Source organism: Rhineura floridana, chromosome 2 (assembly GCF_030035675.1).
Source record: "Rhineura floridana isolate rRhiFlo1 chromosome 2, rRhiFlo1.hap2, whole genome shotgun sequence".
Lineage (NCBI taxonomy): Eukaryota > Metazoa > Chordata > Lepidosauria > Squamata > Rhineuridae > Rhineura > Rhineura floridana.
Window position 1 is genome coordinate 121573833 of NC_084481.1, and position 20429 is coordinate 121594261.

At 44.2% G+C, this 20429-nt stretch overlaps 1 protein-coding gene across 6 annotated transcripts in view; it reads right to left on the minus strand.

The window, feature by feature from the left end:
* DENND5A (DENN domain containing 5A) overlaps nucleotides 1-13106 on the minus strand; it is a 142078-nt gene extending 128972 nt beyond the window's left edge. For 3 of the 6 annotated variants that reach the window (XM_061610374.1, XM_061610376.1, XM_061610377.1), the window contains exon 1: nucleotides 12300-13105. In XM_061610374.1, the coding sequence (XP_061466358.1) occupies nucleotides 12300-12423 (124 nt within the window). In that variant the 5' untranslated portion in view covers nucleotides 12424-13105. Of the gene's footprint in view, nucleotides 1-327; nucleotides 395-12299 lie in introns of those variants that run through there. The other 3 variants (XM_061610372.1, XM_061610371.1, XM_061610373.1) reach the window with 2 other exon arrangements.
* Nucleotides 13107-20429: the final 7323 nt, after the last annotated feature.

Consider the following 20429-nt stretch of genomic DNA (forward strand, 5'->3'; position numbering starts at 1 on the left):
ATGTTTGACTTAACAACTTATAATCACTAACTGCAATCAAGTTTCTACATATTTTCAAATGTGGAAAAAACAAATTCTATGTCTTCCTGCACCACCATAACCACATCACCTTTTCTACAATTCCCTCTAACTTTTTCCATGTCATCCTCAGTATTCTCAGTCCATACGCCACCTTGAGCTCTTTGGAGGAATGTGTTCATGCTGCCAGAGGGTTTGCGCACTGTTAAAATGTTAATAATATTCTAGCTCTAATCTCATATTAATTGGTATTTAGCTGAATTCTAGCAGCATTCAGTTTCCAGAGATGGCACAGGGCAGTTAAAGTACCTGTATACATCATCATTTTGGCCCTGTTGGACAATGAGACCATTTTCTCCATTGTATGGTTTATGCCTGAAGATGGAGCGGATAACATTTGGCAATTTGATCAATCTGGTTTTCCATAAATCTGAATGAAAAATAAAACAAACTAATTTACTTGAAGTATCAACAAATGTAGGGAGTTTAATACAATCCATGCTTCTAGGCCAATATCCTATCAGATATTTAAAATATTCCATTTTATAATATGTAATACCCAAAATAATTCAATGTATTACCAAGTAGCTCTCTAGCTTGGAAAGAAAGCAACTGTTTCTAAATGACAACTTTGCAAGAAACTTCCCAGACTGTAGCTCATTTGTAAGAGAAAGGTTAAAAAATATGAGAGAATAGCACTATTTGTGTGGTAATAGCCAGAGGACAATTCAGAAAACCTTTAATTCACATCTGACAAGAATAATTGATGTACCATGTACAGTTAAGTAACTGTTCATTACAATGTTGCATCATATAAGTTATTTTTTTTCCATATGAACTTTTGCAGGCCTGACTGAATATGCCACAGTACTAACATAAAAAGCATTTACATAGACTTGCAAATTTGGTGGGGGTCTGGGGAACTGTTCTGAATATTTGGCTAGTAACACAATATAGTTTGAGATATGACTAAGGACAGTTTATTATGCATACAACAAAAGTTAATTTTCATCTGTAAGATTAGATAAATATTTAAACACATTGACACATTTCTAACGTTAATTATGATTTTAATATTTACCCCAAAATTAGGCAGGATCAGCTACTACCGTCAATTTTGTGTTTTGCAAATACTTGTTGGAAAGCTAACTGACAGACTTGTAAAAGTTGCTTGGGGAACCAAAGGCATGATATATTTGCTCAGATTTTATCAATCATCCTCTCCTATCCAGGTTATAAATGCAGCCAAATACAAAAACATGGTATCACAACATCAGCAATAAAACTGCGTTATCATATTAGCCTGCATCTCCACAGAAGCTTTGGCAGAGCACAGCAGCTCTTACTTACATCAGCTATTCTATTCTTCACTGCAATATCAGCTACCATAGCACGTCTTCTCAGTTCCCAAACAAACAAAAGAGCTCTTTGGTATTCCACAACATGGCGAACAACACAAGCTTCTTCAGAGGGAGAAGTAAAACTGAGTGATCTAGGTCAGCAACTTGTACAGAGCATTTCGCAAGTGCCATTGCAAACCAAACCTCAAGTTCTTGCCATCCCTCTACAGAGTTTATGAAACAAAAGCCATTTTACATTATGCAAGGGCTTCCCCATTAACTTTAATACCAAAACAGCCTATTTTTAGTAATTGCCCAAAGGTGTCCCGACTACTGAAGTAAATGGTCAAGTTTGCTTAAGTAAGAACTGAGTGTGCACTTTACAGATGTGAGAATGAACTAGGATCTGATTGAGCTAGTGCAAATGTTAGTACTGCAGCTAGCTTGTCCTGGACATAACTGCTCCGATTAGTGATCTGCTCACATACACTGCATAAAATAGAAGTGAGCTCATAGAAGACATCAGCTACGCTGCGCTACCCCTAACCCCAGCATTCATACTAGCAATCCTGGAACGTTTTGTGTGGAAATTTATTTATTATATTTATGTCCCACCTTTCCTCCCAAAGGGAGTCCAAGGCATCAAACAATGTTATAAAGCACTAAAAAATCTTAAAAATAATTCCAATACAGATGCAGAAGCAGAAGCTATCTACTTAAAAGGTTTGTTGAACAAGAAAGGTCTTCAGTGGGTACCAAAAAAAGCCAATAGATACTGTGCCTGTCTAATATTTAAGGGGAGTGAATTCCAAAGGGTAGGTAACACAACACTAAAGGTCCCCTATGTTGTGTAGAACGGACCTCCTGATGACATGGTATCTGCAGGAGGCCCTCACCGGCAGAGTGCAGTGATCAACTGGGGATATAAAGGGTGACACAATCTTTCAGGTATCCTGGTCCCAAGCTGTATAGGGCTTTATACACCAAAGCCAGCACCCTGAACTTAGCCTGGTACCTAATGGGCAGCCAGTGCAATTCCTTCAGCAGCAGAGTAACACAATGGCAATATCCTGCCCCAGTGAGCAGTCACACCACTGCGTTTTGCACAAGCTGCAATTTCCAGACCAACCTCAAGGGCAGCATTACAGTACTCCAGCCTGGAGATTATCGGCACATATATGACAGCGGTCAGAAATGGCTACAGCTTCCTTAGCAGTCGAAGCTGGTAAAAGATGCTCCTAGACACTGAGGTCACCTGGGCCTCTAGTGACAATGATGGATTCAGGAGCATCCCCAGACTATGAACCTGTTCTTTCAGAGGGAGTATTGTCCCATGCAAAGCAGGCAATAGTTGGTAATGTGTGGCTACAAAGTCAAGCCTGGATATAGAACATCCATGTTCATATATCTCTGCTTATCATAACATGCAAGTAAGTATTGATAACCGAACACTACATGCACTTTTGAAAACATGAAAAGTCATTTTAGAGGAGGCCATCAGGAGTAGACAGGAACTCAAACCTTTCTCTGTTCACCATTCTCACAAATCAAATTTATTATTTCTGTCTTGCCCTTCCAATAAAATATTGAGGCTTATAGCACAAGAAAACATTAAAATAGAAAATAAGAGCAAGTGATAGCAAGTAAAAGGCAGAAAAAATATAATAAATATAAAAGCTAACAGGCCATGGAGACTGTGACAGCAGGACGGTAGAGAAGATGGGCCTTTGGTCTGATCCAGCAGGGCTCTTCTTATGTTCTTATAAGCAAAGCCAGTCTCCCCAGCTGGGTGTTCCCACAAAGACTTATCTCCTTATAAAGACATGAAGGACAGCCTCCACCCAAGATCTCAATGAGAAAGCAGGCTCACATGGGGAAAGGTGATCTTTTAGATATCCACTCCCATACCAGTGGGCCTGAGCTCCAAATATTTCCTCTATAACCTTGAATATTTTAATGGCCTGTGTGCACTGTGTCAGGCAATAACACAAATCAGGTGCTGTGTGTTTTGGGGTAGCACTAAGTGCTGTTCAGCCTGCCCATCAGCTGTGCAGTGGGGGGAAGAGCCCAACAGGTAGAGCGCAAGAGCATTGTGATTTGCTGTTTTCCAGATACAGTGGCACAGTGTGCAGACGCTGCAGGAGGTTGCTGAAACTGAATGAATGTGCGACAGAGTTACGCAGATGGTGGACTGGAGTTTTAATTGCAGACAACTCAAGCACAAAGCAAGAAAAAGAATAAAAAGAAGAGGAGGGACTTGTTTAATGAGCAGAGCCCATTCCCAGACATGGAGTAGAGGCCCAAGAGGCCACCACATTGCCAGCAAGCTGCAGGAAGAAGCCCTACACAAATTTCTGTGGCTATGCCATTTCATTCAGGCTTGGGGTGGAGAGAAGGGTGATAACCCTCTACCCACACAGCAAAGCCACCTGAGGTACTGGTTCACTAAGGGGGGGCAGAGGGTTGATGACAGCAGCAAGTGAGAACATAAGAACATAAGAAGACCCTGCTGGATCAGGCCAGTGGCCCATCTAGTCCAGCATCCTGTTCTCACAGTGGCCAACCAGGTGCCTGGGGGAAGCCCGCAAGCAGGACCCGAGTGCAAGAACACTCTCCCCTCCTGAGGCTTCCGGCAACTGGTTTTCAGAAGCATGCTGCCTCTGACTAGGGTGGCAGAGCACAGCCATCACGGCTAGTAGCCATTGATAGCCCTGTCCTCCATCAATTTGTCTAATCTTCTTTTAAAGCCATCCAAGCTGGTGGCCATTACTGCATCTTGTGGGAGCAAATTCCATAGTTTAACTATGCGCTGAGTAAAGAAGTACTTCCTTTTGTCTGTCCTGAATCTTCCAACATTCAGCTTCTTTAAATGTCCACGAGTTCTAGTATTATGAGAGAGGGAGAAGAACTTTTCTCTATCCACTTTCTCAATGCCATGCATAATTTTATACACTTCTGTCATGTCTCCTCTGACCCACCTTTTCTCTAAACTAAAAAGCCCCAAATGCTGCAACTTTTCCTCGTAAGGGAGTCGCTCCATCCCCTTGATCATTCTGGTTGCCCTCTTCTGAACCTTTTCCAACTCTATAATATCCTTTTTGAGATGAGGCGACCAGAACTGTACACAGTATTCCAAATGCGGCCGCACCATAGATTTATACAACGGCATGATGATATCGGCTGTTTTATTTTCAATACCTTTCCTAATTATCGCTAGCATGGAATTTGCCTTTTTCACAGCTGCCACACACTGGGTCGACATTTTCTTCGTGCTGTCCACTACAACCCCGAGGTCTCTCTCCTGGTCAGTCACCGCCAGTTCAGACCCCATGAGCGTATATGTGAAATTCAGGTTTTTTGCTCCAATAGGCATAATTTTACACTTGTTTATATTGAATTGCATTTGCCATTTTATTCCATGACTGCTAAGCTTCCTCAGAAGTCTTTGGTGAGTGAGCAGCTGCTGCCTTTTCCATCCTTCTTTCTGCCTTATGCCCACTGATATTGACCTGCCCTGTCTGCCTTTGTCCATCACTGGAGATGTACCTCAATTTGGGTTCTCTCCCTCTCCAGCCTAAGGCAGCAGTAAAGAACCCACCAAGTAACTGCAATTATTTTAGCACAGTGGGAGGGGAGGACACAATTCCCCCATCTCCCATCATCACCAACTTTGCTCCTCATAGCTGGGGCAGGAAGGGGAATATTTTGGCTTTGTTTTTAATCCAGGGCCTCTAATTCCCTCACATATAGGACAGAGGAAGGATCAATCACTCTTGCAGAAGGTCTAAACCATGGGTTCTCAACAAGGGGGGAATTCCCCCCCGGGGGGAATTTTAGGGTTCCAGGGGGGGAATTGGGACCACTCACCATATGCTCAGAGGCACATGTTACCAAATTCTTCCAAGCTACACAGGAAGTGGATTGGACTGTGAAAGACCAACCCAAATTGTGTTTGCATTTTGACAACTTTGTAGGGCAGTACAATATCTCAGAGAGGAGGTCAGGTCTCCTGCTCCCCTGGTGCATTCACTATAGCTGCCCAATTTCCCTGCTTTTTAAAGTTTAATAGAAATAGCTGTGGGCTATAGGTACATTCTTAAATCGCAAGGTTCTTTGCCTATTAGTGAATTTCCCTGCCTTTTAATCCGGGAGGTAAGAAATGGGATCCTGTGCAAGTTTGCTGAGAATGGATTGATCATTTGCATGCTTATTGAGTTCAGTGGGATTTACACACACCCCGCAATCATGCTTAGGATAGGTGAAACTGACCACAGGGGATGGGGAAGGGGGGAGGAGTGGAAAGGCAGAGGGGAGGACTGGGATGGGAGCAGGCAGGAGGGGGAGGGGAGAAGGACAGATGTGATAATTTGCATGTTTATTGAGTTCAGTGGGATTTACTCCCGTGCAATCATGATTAGGATAGGTAAAACTGACCACAGGGGGAGGGCTGGAGGGCTGGAGTGGGCAGGTGAGGAGGAAGAAGGAAGGGGAGGGGAGGAGGAAGGGAGAGGAAAGGGGAAGGAGGGAAAAGGAGGTCTGGTCATTTGTATGATTATTGAGTTCAATCGGATTTACTCCTATGCAATTATGATTAGGACAGGTAAAACTGACCATGGGGGAGGAGAAGAGGGAGGAGGAGGGAGCATATTGGAGAGGGGCAAAGAAAGGGGGAGAGGAGGGTAGGTCTGATCATTTGCATGCTTATAGAGTTCAATGGTATTTACTTCTGTGCAATCATGCTTAAGATAGGTAAAACTGACCATGGGGAGGAGGAAGGGGAAGGGGGGGATTGGAAGGGGAGGGGGGAGCAAAGGAAGGAGGAGGGAAGGGGCAAGAGGGTGGATAGGAGGGAGGAGAAGGGAGGGTGGGTTTGGTCATTTGCATACTTTTTGAGTTCAATGGGATTTATTTCTGTGCAATCATGTTTGAAAATGGAAATGGACTGCCTTCAAGTCGACTGGACTTATGGCGACCCTTTGAATAGGGTTTTCATGGTAAATGGTATTCAGATCTTGTTCTACCATTGCCTTCCTCTGAGGCTGAGAGGCAGTGACTGGCCCAAGGTCACCCAGTGAGCTTCATGGCTGTGTGGAGATTCAAACCCTGGTCTCCCAGGTCATAGTTCAACACTGACCTGGGGGAAGGGGAGGGGAGGAGACTGGGTGGGTGGGCACTGGGCAGAAGGGAAGCCCCTTTCCTTTCCAAAAGGAAAGCATTATGAACAATATCATTGTTTTCACCATTTCCCCCACCGTTTTATTCTACAGAAGGCATATGCAGCCTCCCACTAGGGTTGCCAGGTTCAGGGCCTGAGACTGATCCTGTATCTTTAGGAGAAGAGAAAGTCAGCCAAGTGCCGGTGTTCTTGCAACATTGTAATGGGAAAAACCACAAGGTGGAATTCTCCCTTCCCCCTGCACAACTTTTAAAGATACAGAAGACCTGAGGCTGGGCCTAGAAACCAAGAGGTCTTCTGTATCTTTAAAAGTTGTGCAGAGGGAAGGGAGAATTCCACCTTGTGGTTTTTCCCATTACAATGTTGCAAGAACACCGGCACTTGGCTGACTTTCTCTTCTCCTAAAGATACAGGATCAGTCTCAGGCCCTGAACCTGGCAACCCTACCTCCCACCCAAATTTAAAACAAAGCTATCCCTGGCCACATCCACACCAGGCCTCTATTACACTTTGGACAATCATTGTTTATTTATCTATTTATTTAGTGTATTTATATACCGCCCCATAGCCGAAGATCTCTGGGCGGTTTACAATAACTAAAAACATTAAAAACAAATATACAAATTTAAAAACACATCTTTTAAAAACAATTTAAAACAATTTATCATGACTTCTCTCAAAGCCATAGCTCAAAGCCAATCATGGCTTCTCTCAAAGAATCCTGGGAAGTGTAGTTAGTGAAGGATGCTGAGAGTTGCTAGGAGATAGCCTGTTCCTCTCACAGACCTTCAATCAGAGTGGCTGACTGTTAAACCATTATCTCAGGGGAATAGGAGTCTCCTCTCAGCAGCCTTCACAAACTACACTTCCCAGGATTCTTTGAGGGAAGCCATGACTGTCTCAAGTGAAATCAAGTCTGGTGTTGGTGTGGCCTCCTGATTAGCCAAGCCCAGCAGCTGTGAGGCTTTTAGAACACTGACAGTTGGTTCTTACTGAGCATGCTTTGCGTTATCATTGGTTTCAAGCCAAAATTTCTTAAATTAATTAAAAATCAGCCAGGCATTTTTTTAACTTTTGAACTGTAGAAGATGAAGGTCAGAGTATGGGGCAAGGTCAGTATTAGGATTACAGGTACTCTGTGAACATGGCTGAGTTTTAATGAATTTCAACAGATTATGAGAACTCTCAGAGAAAAAAAGTGCAAAAGGGCTCTAGGGTTTTTTTGTCTCTTTTCAGACTTTGAACTCTCTATTCTCTCTGACTGTTTTGTGTATCACCATGAAAATTGAGTGGGTTGTTAAGCAAGCGTGTCGGAGTTCAGGACTATAAGTCTGGTAAGGTTTTATTTTGAAATGAGCTTAAGGGAAGCATCAGAATGGGATGGGGGTATTTTCAATTTAACATTGTGGAATGTGAAGAATCCACACTGGCTATAGTATACAGCCACTCTCGTGGCCGTATAATCTCACTAACACACACTGAGTATCATCTGTAGTGTTCAACGTGTCTTACAAGCTAGTAAGTATGTGCAGCACTGTAGCCTAAATAACTAAGAACAAGGAGATATGGCTGCAACTTTGCAGCCTAGCACACTGCTGTCTTTCCATGAAGCAAATGCAATGCTCACAGGGGGCATAACGATAGCCTTTGCTTGTACTAATTCAACAACTGTCTTGTGATGAGGCAGCATTTGTTCGTACACAACACCTTCTGTTAGGGTTCCAGCAACATTTCCTGTTTGTGCCCAGCTTTTCAGCCAGCACTGTGAAGATCCTCTACTCCCAAGTGTCATGGCCCCGTCAGAGGACTCCTCAGATGAGGATGACTCGGGAGTAACAGCAGCAGACCCAGGAGCAGCAGACCCAGAAGGAGACACGGAGGGGACTCCTGAGAATCCAGCTCCTTCTCCCCCTCAGCTGCAGAGCACCCCAGATACAGCGGAGGCCCTGCAGCCAGACGCAGACAGTGAACAGGATACTCCCCCCTCACCTGCAGAACGTAGACAGCAGAAGGTCAGTCAGAAGAGAGGCCTGTCCCCTTAAGGCCAAAACGCTGAGGGCTCACACCTGCTGTCAAACCTGCTCCTTATCAGGCACACCTTGGCTTCAGCTTGTTGCTGACTGCAACGTCAGGCGTGGCTTCGTGTATTCCTAGTTTCCCTGCAGCATCTCTTGGACTGACCCCTTGGCAATTGATCCCGGACCTCTACTGATCTCGCTTCTGGACTTCTGACTTGGCAAGTAAGCTTCAGACAGGCCTGGCCCTTATCAGGTTCCCTCTTCGTTGGCCTGGCAGATTTACAACCAGACTGCTGGCTAAGGACTTCCCTTCCCTGCTAACGACCCAGGAATTTCCAGCCCCCACCGGCACTGCTGACTCAGTGCAGAGCTGACACCAAGGAACTTTTGATATATATGAGCAAAAACAAGGCAAATTCAAATTCAAGTTGAAACCAAGAAAGACATTCCCTGAAAGGCTCCATGTATGTCAATTGGTGCATCTCAGGTGATATATATGCAGTCACAACAATGAGAGGAATCAGGGCAATCCAAATACGCTACATCATCACTATAGGATCTGTTTCAACAAATGTTATCTCCATATAAGCCCACTCTAGTCAAGATCAAATCATTTACAAATTGGGCTGCCTGGAGGATGGAGGCAAAGCAAGAGGTCCCTTGATATAGCTTCAAAGCATACCACTGGTCCTGGTTACTATTTGCTCAACTCCCCTCTTCATGCACCTATATGCAGAAAGTGTCTCTGGCTTTGCACTTCTCATTTTGTTTTCTAAATCCTAACTTTGTAATGTAAGTATAATGAAATTGTTCATTTACCAACTATAAATTTCATTTTGCTTTAGTAACCTGTCTTGAGGGTAAACTCCATCAGTCTAGCTGTCCTTGCCACTGTGATGGGAATGAGTGAGGAAAGCCTGCTTGTTCCCAAGGCAAGGAGCTACATTAATAATTCTCAAATGTGTTGTCTCAGCACTGTACACACGCATGAGCCCTTGTAGGGAGCAGCAGGGCCCCCAACATCACAGCTTCTCTATGTCCCATAACCCACTGGGTGGACTCACTCCCAAAGCCATTGCATAGGGGGCAACTCATATCTGAACTGGCTTATAAGCTTTGGGGCATAAAGTTAACAAAATTGTGTCATACAGGTCTTCATACTGGCACATAAAGTTGTGGTAGATCAGCATAATTTTGTGGGTCAACTAATGATCAGGATTCATTCAAATCCAGGGTCAGTCATGGGCTCCCTCTATAGGTTTGGGCAAGTCACTATTTCTTAATCTGTTCCAAAGAAACTAATAATTAATAAGTAGCAGCATGAAAATAATATGAGCTCCCACTCATACTATTTGTTGTTTGGAAGGTATATGAGATCTTGCAAAACATTTTCCATCTTTAACATACCATTTAGAAAAATAAAGAAGAGATCTCTAATATAACACATGCATCCACTTGTGGACTGCTAACAAAATATCATAGGCAAAGCAATCTTACCTAAATGAGGGGAGGGGAGATCTGTGATGGAGCCACCACCATATTCAGAGCTTTGCTATCTCATACGCATAGGACAACCAGTTTATTTTTTTTTATTCTTCCACACCCACCCATTGCAGCCAATGGTAGGAAATTAACTATGCCAGATCCAGGTACATCAGAGTTTTAGAGCCTTGGGAAAACACAGGAACATAAGATCCTGAAATTCATGGCCTCTCTTGACATGATGTGTTCCTGGCCCCACTGCCAAACCACCACCACTGGAACAGCAAGAACTGTGAAATTTGATGCCACCATACCAGGGAGACTTCTGGCAGAAGGCCTCCCACTCTGGGGTTGGAGGGGAAAGTCTGCAGAATCCTATGGTCCCTAAGCTACCCTCATAGGGAGCACTGGATTGCTCAGTGATTTAAGACAATATAGTAATGTCTTTGTCAAAAACAAACCAAAATTAATAGAATTATCACTGAGTGAACCTGATATCTGAAGTGTTAGACCTGACTTACCAGGACAGCAATCTAAAATATTCACATCAGAATATGATAAAAGTGTAAGCCTGTTTACTAGATTAGAATATGTTAGATTAAAACATGAGATAACCCCAGACTTTATTCCATATAATCCAGACATAAGTATCTTCACAGCTGTATTCACACTGAGTAGCACGCTATATGGAATAAATTACTATAAAAGGTCAGTACAAAATATTTCACCACTCTATATGAAGTCTATGCCTGCTAAGTCTATGAGGCTATATGGAAAAACAACAAGATATTAAACACGAAAAGAACTCCAAACCAAGCAAATATGCTCAAAATAAAATAGGTAAGTTTCAGAAAATGTGAATGTTGTAACAGACAGCACAGAAAATGCAATCTAACCATGTTTACAAAATTAAGGAAAAAATGGGCATAGACATACACCAACACACGCTATAGCTAACAGATACAATATATATTGCCGCCCTGGGCTTCTACTGAGAGGAACGACAGGATATAAATCTATTTATATAAATAATTAAAAAAATAAAAAATATGTTGAACAAAGAATCTTGTGGCTCCTTAAATACTAAGGCTGCAATTCTGTGCATTTACTTGAGAGTAAGTCCTTTTTCTTCCAAGTAAGCACGTATAGGGTGGGTTGCATTGTTATTGGGCATAAACTTTCTTGGACTAGTGCCCACTTAATTAAATGTATGAAGTGTTATCCTCAGTTGGCAGATTATATGTACATAGGTATAAAAAAGGGGGACGACGACTATCAATAGTTGGGCCAAAAGACTATGAAAGGCAAGAATTCCAGTCTTACAATTCAATAAATAAATAAATAAATTGTTACACTTCCGCAAATATCTTTCCTGAACTGCTGGTGCCAATAGTTTCATCTTGTTGCAAACTGACTTCTTTTTCCTTCTCTTCTTCCTCCTCTTCCATAACCAGCACTTGCATCCTACCACAATTTTTCCTTCAAAGTATTAAGATGTTTTGCAGGAAAATAAAACACAGTACTGTCTGTTGGCAGTACCGTGTTAATCTAGAATCAAGATAAGATTTCAGGCAGAGAAGAGAGGGATAACAGTGTATAGAACAGAGTGCACTAGATTCCACCTCCCTACAGTGAAAATAATGCTACTACTGTGGCAACCGCTGCTACCTGACCCTTAAAAACCTGCCTTTGCATCCCTCAGCGACAGCAAGATGTAACATCGCCTTATTATGGAGGCCAAGTGCTCTGGGAGAAGGGAGAAAAGGGGAGGGGAGGGAATGAGGGTCCTGTTGCTGCCAAAACAAAGCAACGGCTGCTTCCATCACCACCCAGTAACCTTGACACACCAGCTCTTTCTGTGCCGGCACGAAGCAAGGAGGGGCAACATTAAACGCCGCTCGTCTTCTGGTTAAGCAGGCGCAGAACTTGTTACCAGAAAGAAGCAGCTTATCTAGAGCTCAGTCTGTTATTTTGAACTGGGTCGCCCCTGAACGCCAACGCACCAACCCCGGTCAACACTCCAGTAAAGCCCCTCATATGTATGTGGTCTCAAAAGCGTCCCATTGCCTCCACTTATTATCATTATTATTGCCCTGTTACGGTCCTAAATAGACACTGCTGATTTACTCTCCCCTCCTCCTCCTCCCCTTCCTCCCTTCCTTCAGGTCAGCACATATTGACGCCGAGCAACCGGCGAGAGAACAGCCTTGAGCAGCAAGCGCCGCCGCCTGTATCTCTCTGAGGGAGACTGAGAGACTCACTCACCGGAGAGCTCGTCCGGCTCTAAACCAGTCTCGGTGTCCAGCCCGCAGATCACGAAGTAATCAGCGAAGCGGCCGGGCGCAGACGAAGAGGAGCCGCTACTGCCGCCGCCGCCGTCGCCACTCATGCTGGACAAGCCCCAGCGAGGCGGGACAACTCAAATCGGTCGGCGGGGAGACAAAATGTTTTGGGCCGCTACCGCCGAGACTTCGGCTTCTCCAGCTGTGGTAAATGCAGCGGCTTCAGCGGCCCCCACTGTAACCCCCATGACGGAGCGGCCAGGACCGCATAGCATTGTGGGTAGCAGGCCCGACACACTGGCGAGCAAACTCTCGTAACAGGGCTCTCTCCCTCCTCCAACCCCCCCTTTTGCCCAGATGTGTCGGGCGAGAAGGGGGAAAAAGGAATAGAGGCAAGGACCGCAATGCTGCACATGCGCAGTGAGCAGAAGGGATGACGTGATGCTCCTTGCGGTTTGGGGTCTTGAAAGCTGCGGGGAGGAGCCATGCAATGGGATAAAGCTCGTTCGTCTGTCCTCTGGTGGTTCTGTCTTAAATATCAGATCGAGTTAGACCCTGGTCTGTCTCCCACAGAAATTTTTGCCTCGCTGCATCTTCTCACATCGTCCTTTTGCTTGTTGCTTGTTGCTCCCAGTGTTTATGCACCCAACGCTCCTTGTTAACTATTGTTCCTTTTGTGGCACAGATCTGTCCTTTCTTCGTGTTTCTTGCCTTTGTTTCGCTTGCTGGTTTCTCCCACCAACTGAAAAGAGACCCAGCGTTTTCTTTATCTTCACAGCATCCCTCCTCCTTCCTCCTGAATGTGTGATTGGTTCAACAACACAGTCACTTAAAGTAACAATGTTTAGAGGGGCATCTCTGATACGCATGCGTGTGAGATTAGCACCCCAAACTCACCTCAGAAGATATTGGGGTGGTATCAAATCAAGATTTTGCGGGTCTCTTCAGCAAGATTACTTGACTAAGTAGGCCTGTTTCATTCCCATTGTCATCACTGCCCACTCACGTGGCCTCTCCATGTGGGCCCAATCCACACTGCTGGAAGGAAAGGGAAAAGCAAGTATAGATAGCTGCTCCTTCTTGCACAGTTCGAGAGGGCATGTGAACAAGCAGCAAGTAATAATAGGAGGAACAGCAGAGCAGGGGTCTGCTAGGGTCATATGCGGGCAGTGGGGCTGGATCTTGGGGCTGAAACACAGAGGAGGGGGCTGAGGAAATCACAACCCAGAGTGTGACAGATGACAGGGACAACAGCAAACTTTTCAAAAGGAGAAACGGTTTCCTGCAAAGAATTGAGCAACAGCCTATTTACGATTAACTGATTGATAATTATTTAGCTCCATCACTTTCCAAAGAGCACTCCCCCCCCCAATTCTAAAAGTAGAACCCATTTGGAACTAATCTGAATTGTAAGTGAGAATGGCTAGGACAAATCATAGAATCATAGAGTTGGAAGGGGGCTTGTAGGCCATCGAGTCCAACCCCCTGCTCACAGCAGGAAATCCACAGCTAGAGCATCTCCTGCAGATAGCTGTCCAGCCTCTGCTTGAAGACATCCAGCGAAGGGGATCCCACCACCTCCCTAGGCAGTCAGTTCCATTGCTGAACCGCCCTTACTGTCAAGAAGTTCCTTCTAACATCCAATCTGAATCTACGTTCCTGCAACTTAAAACCATTAGACCTAGTCCTACCCTCTGGGGCAGCAGAGAACAAATCTGTACCCTCCTCTATGTGACAGCCCTTCAGGTACTTAAAGAGTGCAATCATGTCACCCCTCAGCCTTCTCTTCACCAGACTGAACATGCCAAGTTCCTTCAACCTTTCCTCATAAGACTTGTTCTCCATACCGGCTATCATCCTCGTCGCCCTCTTCTGAACCCGCTCTAACTTGTCTGTATCTTTCTTAAAATGAGGCGCCCAGAACTGAATGCAGTATTCCAGATGAGGCCTGACTAATGCAGAATATAGTGGGACTATTACTTCCCTCGACCTGGAAACTATAGCTCTGTTTATGCAGCCCAAAACCGCGTTTGCCTTTTTTGCCGCAGCATCACACTGCTGGGTCATGTTCAACTTGCGATCCACTACAATTCCAAGGTCCTTCTCACATGCACTACTGCTAAGCCAGGTATTTCCCATCCTGTACCCGTGCATTTTGTTTTTGTGGCCTAAATGCAGAATCTTGCATTTGGCTTTATTGAATTTAATTTTATTAATTTTAGCCCAATTTTCTAGTCTATCCAGGTCCCTTTGGATTTTATTCCTGTCTTCCATTGTGTTAGCTATCCCTCCCAGTTTCGTATCATCCACAAACTTCATAAGGCTTCCCTCCACCCCGTCATCTAAGTCATTGATAAAAATGTTGAAGAGTATCGGCCCTAGGACAGAACCCTGTGGCACTCCACTCGAAACCTCCTTCCAGTCCGAAGCAGAGCCACCGACGACCACTGTTGGAGTACGGTTTTCCAACCAGTTGTGAATCCACCTGACAGTATTTCCATGTAGTCCGCATTTGACCAGTTTGCTAATCAAAAGGTCATGGGGGACTTTGTCAAACGCTTTGCTGAAATCTAGATAGATGACATCTACAGCATTTCCACCATCTACTAGGCTAGTGACCCGATCAAAAAAAGAGATGAGATTAGTTTGACAGGATTTTTTCTTGACAAACCCATGCTGGCTCCTACCAATCACAGCATTGTCATCTAGATAGTTGCCAATGGACTCTTTTATTATCTGTTCTAATATCTTTCCCGGTATTGAAGTCAGACTGACCGGCCTGTAATTCCCCGGATCTTCTATTTTCCCCTTTTTAAAGAGCTGGACGACGTTTGCCCATCTCCAATCCTCTGGCACCTCTCCCATTCTCCAGGATTTCTCAAAGATGATGGCAAGAGGTTCCGAGAGTACATCAGCAAGTTCCTTCAATACTCTGGGATGCAGTTCATCAGGCCCTGGAGATTTGAACTCATTTAGGTTAACTAGGTATTTCCAAAGTTGCATGCATAACACTAGGTTGAAACTTGCATTCACATGAGTACTTTGCTGCCAGTTTACTCCTAGAATTTCACACTTCAATAGCAGTTGTGTGTTAAAACTGGTTGAATTGTTGCAGGAACATTCTGCACTTGTTCCAAGTATCCCACAGGGCCAGTATTAAAGAGATGGTACAGGAGGCTCCTAGCAGCATTCAACTGAAACAGATGCAAAGAGTTACCATGGCAATTGCCCGAGGAGTAGAATCAAATGCAGCCAACAAGGAAAGGGGATAGGGGCTAATGTTGCTGGATGGCAACACAGAGATTTAGACTCATGCCCTGCTACTCCAACAGACCTTTTTGTCAGCCACACACACTCCAGTGATGGAAAGTTTTTCTTGCTCTAGTAAGCAGCAGAGAAGATTATATTAAAAAGCCTCCATTGCTGCAAACTTAGTACTTCAAAGTTTCAGGATTATTAATCTGACAACCTTAACAACTACAAAGGTATTTTACAGTATATGTAACTGTCTTCCAAAAGCTGTAAATACTAAGGGGTAGGTAAGTCTCAGCAGCTGGACATCATTCAATTCTAACGGGGGGAAATCAAAACTGTCAGCATAATATAAGCTAATTAGCTACACTTTGGGATGTTCATTTTATGGAGGATGAAGTAAATGCCCACAATACTCCAATCTAATACCGCTAGTCAAAGAATAGGTTGTTTCAAGCCATTGTTCTGTATTATTAGACCTTTATTTGTCATTCAGTTTGTTCTCTACCATTCTAATATTTGTTATTTAAAATAGGCACAGATGTGGAATGCAATTTTATACCTAAAAGCTACACATGAGAAGAAGGGAATTATTCTGGATCATTCCTTTCCCCTTACTAGCTAACTGTATTGCTTCATACAATCTGCAGTCACTGCATTGATTTGCATTCTGAAGGTTATCTAAGACTTATCACACACACACCACAAAATGTGTGTGACTCCAAGTGCAGATCACTTCCAACACAGCTCATCATACAGGGAGATCATGGCAGTTTCTGTACCAAATCCAGGCCTGAATTCCAATTAAAATTGACAGTCCCGGCACCAGTGGGCAACTAGGTTGGTCTCTGGCTGAGGGCCTCTGAGGGGCCCCTCTTTAGGGTGGGAGGGTAAAGCCCCACTCAGCAATTTGCAGCAGCGTCACTTTGCAGGACTCAGTGATTGACACTGCTGCAGATTGCAAAGCAGGAGCTTGTGCGTGCTCCCAGGCACCACCGCGATACAGGTCGTGCAATGTTTAAATAAGCCCACCTGCTCCACATACCTGCTGCATCACCACGCACATCTGTCAACCAAGATGGCAGTGGGGGCATCCCTCAGGAGTTGAAGCCCTCAGTGCCATCTTGGGTGATGGCAGGTAAAGAGTTCTCTGCAGAAGCTCTGCCAGCCTGGGAGACCACCTGCCCTCTCTTCTATGACTTCAGAAGCCTACACCTGTGTTGAAGGGGAGGTGTCCACACCTCTGCCTACAAAGAGACTGTGCTGATACAAAACAACCCTCCACTCTGAATAATGAAGTTTTGTAGGAGATATAGTAAATGGTTTTCTGTAGAGGCTTGGGGTGTTAATGGTTACTTCTTTGTTTTAAAATATTGTTTTATTATGTTCATAATGTTGAAAAGTTGTTTTTGCTTGTTTATGTCACTGTTTTATTATTTTTTGTTATTAGGACATTGTTTTTGCAATTGTTTTTGAGATGTATTTTTGTTCACCTTGTTGTAAGCCGCCTTGAGCACAATTTTATGTGGAAAGGCGGCATACAAATAAAATGATGATGATGATACTGATGCAACAGGTAAGTGAGGCGGGCGGGCTTATTTAAGCCCTGCACTGCCTATATCAGGTGGGGGTGTTTGGCCTTACAGAGCTGCAGGCCCAAGGCAGGCTAGTGCCGAAGGACAAAGTCATGCCTGCTGCCAGTCCTGGAAATGGATATAGAAAATCTGTCTCTTTATTGAGAGAAGGAGAAACTGATCTATCTGAGAAATAAAGGAAAAATAGCTATCTGAGAAACAGAATACATTATATCCAAGGTTCTTGAGAGAGTGGTTGCCAACCAGCCTTTCAAGAACCTAAGATATATAATATATACAGTAATACCTCAGTTAACAAATCCTCCAGGAAAGAAGGTCCTTTTAATAAAGGCTTTTTTGGGTGCAGGGCATGGGGGGGCACACTCTGACATAGTCAGAATGTGGCTCCTTGTCTGCTGGATTGTGGCGGCTGCAGGCAGCTTTCTCACACACAGCTGGGATGGTGCTCCTTGCCAGGTGCCACAGGCACAGGTTCCCTGGAAGCACTGTTTACTGCAGATGCATCTGCTCAAGCACAGGGGAGGATGGCAGAGAGACAGACCAAGCAAAAGGTGGGGGTGGGAGCTGCCCCTTGCCTGCCTGCTTGAGTGTATGGAGAAGAGAACTATGCCTATAGCAAGATGCCACATGATAAAAGAAAAAAGCAAGGCAGGAATCCCTGGATGCATTTTGGAATAAAACATCAAGCTTACCTGACCTGTTTGTTTCATTTCAGACATGTGTATAGTTAGTTTTGAATAAAATTTGTTGAAATACGTTGAACTGCTCTTATTTTTTGTAGTGTAGGAACCTATCCCTATCCCTGTTATTCCTACCTCTGGTACCAAAGTTTCTGTTAAAGAAGTAATGTCCAGGAATGCATGTACTTCGTTAACTAAGGTATTACTGTATTCTATGTAGAAGTCCACATGCAATAAAATCATGTGAAGATTAGAATGATAATCCTGAGTTTAATTTATTTAGTCTGGATCCAAAGAGCTACACAACTAACTCCACAGAGACAGGGGAACTTTGGACTTGGATTTCTTGAACAGTAACCCCTGCGCTGCATGACAAACCTCTTTTGACGCTGACAGAAGTTTAAAAAATAGTCCGAGATGCAACATGGAGGTCTGCTGTTCAAAGTGGGGGGGGGAGTCATATTTCAGGCCAAATGGCCAAGTCCTTGCATAGAGTTAAAGCAGTTACTTGATCACAACAAAAGTACTTGTCTGTCAGGTGAGAGTCTGTTGGGCTGATTGCAGGGCTGGTGCTAGGCATGACTGGACCCCTGGGCAGCAGCCTGCCCCAGGCCCACAGTGTAACACCCCTTCCCAATGCAGGTAGCATGGGGCTTAAATAATCCTGCTTGCCGCACCTACTTCCCACGTCAGTACTCTGTGTGTGCACACCACACACATGTGCTGTTATGGGCCCCAAGGAGAATCTCTGGCATGGTTGGAGGATGGAGAAGGGGTTATTGACATTGAGGAGAACATTGCCAGCAAGGATGAAGGAAATGAGGGGGTTACAGAGAATGTGTCTCCAGAAGCCTTGAAGCCAGCTGCTGGAGTTACTGAGGAAGGCTCAGACTGCCTTTTCTTGTGAAGACTCTCTGCCAGCACCAAGGCCAAGCATAATGGTAAAAGTTAAACGCTAACAAAAACATTGGAATTTCTCAGGCAGGGGAAAATGAAAGTAACTACGCAGAGACTGGCATGTCTCCAGGGTTGTGGAGGTTAGAGAAGAGACGGTTACAAGTAGCCCAATTTCTTCCTCCTCCACCCTCCTTGTAGCTCATGTGGGAAAGAACCTGAATTAATCCAAAGTATAAAGTGCCCTCCCTTATTTATTTATTAAATTGATATCCGCCCTTCCTCCTAGAAGGAACCCAGGGCAGCAAACAAAAACACTAAACACTCTCAAACATATTAAAACAAAGCAACTTTAAAAACGTATTTAAAAACAAGCTTTAAAAACATCTAAAAAAGTAATTCCAACCCAGACTGGGATAAGGTCGCTATTTAAAAGGCTTGTTGGAAGAGGTCTTCAGCAGGTGCCAAAAAAATAACAGAGATGGTACCCGTCTAACATATTCTGCATATAAGGGCAGCACTGCTAGTATCTGCTGTTGAAACAACTTATCAGCTGTTGTTTCCAAAGTCTAGATGCCTGCTCTTGTTTGTATACTGGTTTAGGCGTAGTATGAGTTGCTAGATCCCTGTTCTGATTTCTGGAATAAACCTTTATGCACAAAAATTGAGTCCTGAATCTGCTTCTCCGGTTGGGAGTCAGGACACATACCTGCCATCACTCAAGTTGGCGGTCAGGAGTCAACCCCTTAGAGAAGCAAAAATGTGGGAGGTAGGTGGGGTGGGTGAACTTATTTAAACCCATGCCACTTGTATCGGGGTATTATGTGGGAGCTTCTGCTTTGAGATCAGCAGCAGCAGCAGGTTACTGGTTCCTGCAACTTGACATGAGTTCAGATTGTAGAGCAGAGCTCCAGCTTAAGGAGGGGCCCTTCAGGGCTGCAGGGGCCCTCAGCCAGGGTCCTATCTGGCTATGCACTGGTGCCAGGCCTGGCTGATCGCTTTATTAAGATTGGGGAGTGCTGGGGATAAAACTTTGAAGCCACACAAAAAGAGCAGTACTGTAGCACTCGGAGGCATTGCCTCTGACACCCCATGCAACCTCACCTCATATCCATATTTTTACACACATTATGGCTGCAATCCAACACACCTACTTGAGAGTAATTCACATTGAACTCAATGGAGCTTACTTCTGAGAAGACATGTATTGGATGACAGCCTATACCTATATTCACCATTGCTGTTAATAGTCATTAAGTGATCGCTCTCCCTGTCTAAGTGTGTTAAACATGAGTATTGTTAAACTGGATGTTCTGCAACATGGTATTCTAGGGAATCTAGGTGACTCTTGTGTTGGTGAGTAGCACAGCTTCCCCTATAAACCATATCAACTCCCTCAGTCTCATAAATGAATCCAGAAAAAAGATAGCTATATCTGTTGAAGTAGAAACATTAAAACATTCTTGGAGGAGGAAGACCTGGCCGTACTCTTCCATGCTCTAGTAATATTGTAATTTACTCTAAATGTCCTTTATAAGCACTACGAAGATCCAAATGGTAAAAAAAATGCCCCTCTCAAGCCTGTTGCCTTGAGCAGAGCAGTCTGTCAGATTATATCTGTACTTCTTAACTGTTAATTTTCAAGCCCAATAAAACGTGTTGGTTCTTACTTTTAAAGCCTTAAACAGCTTG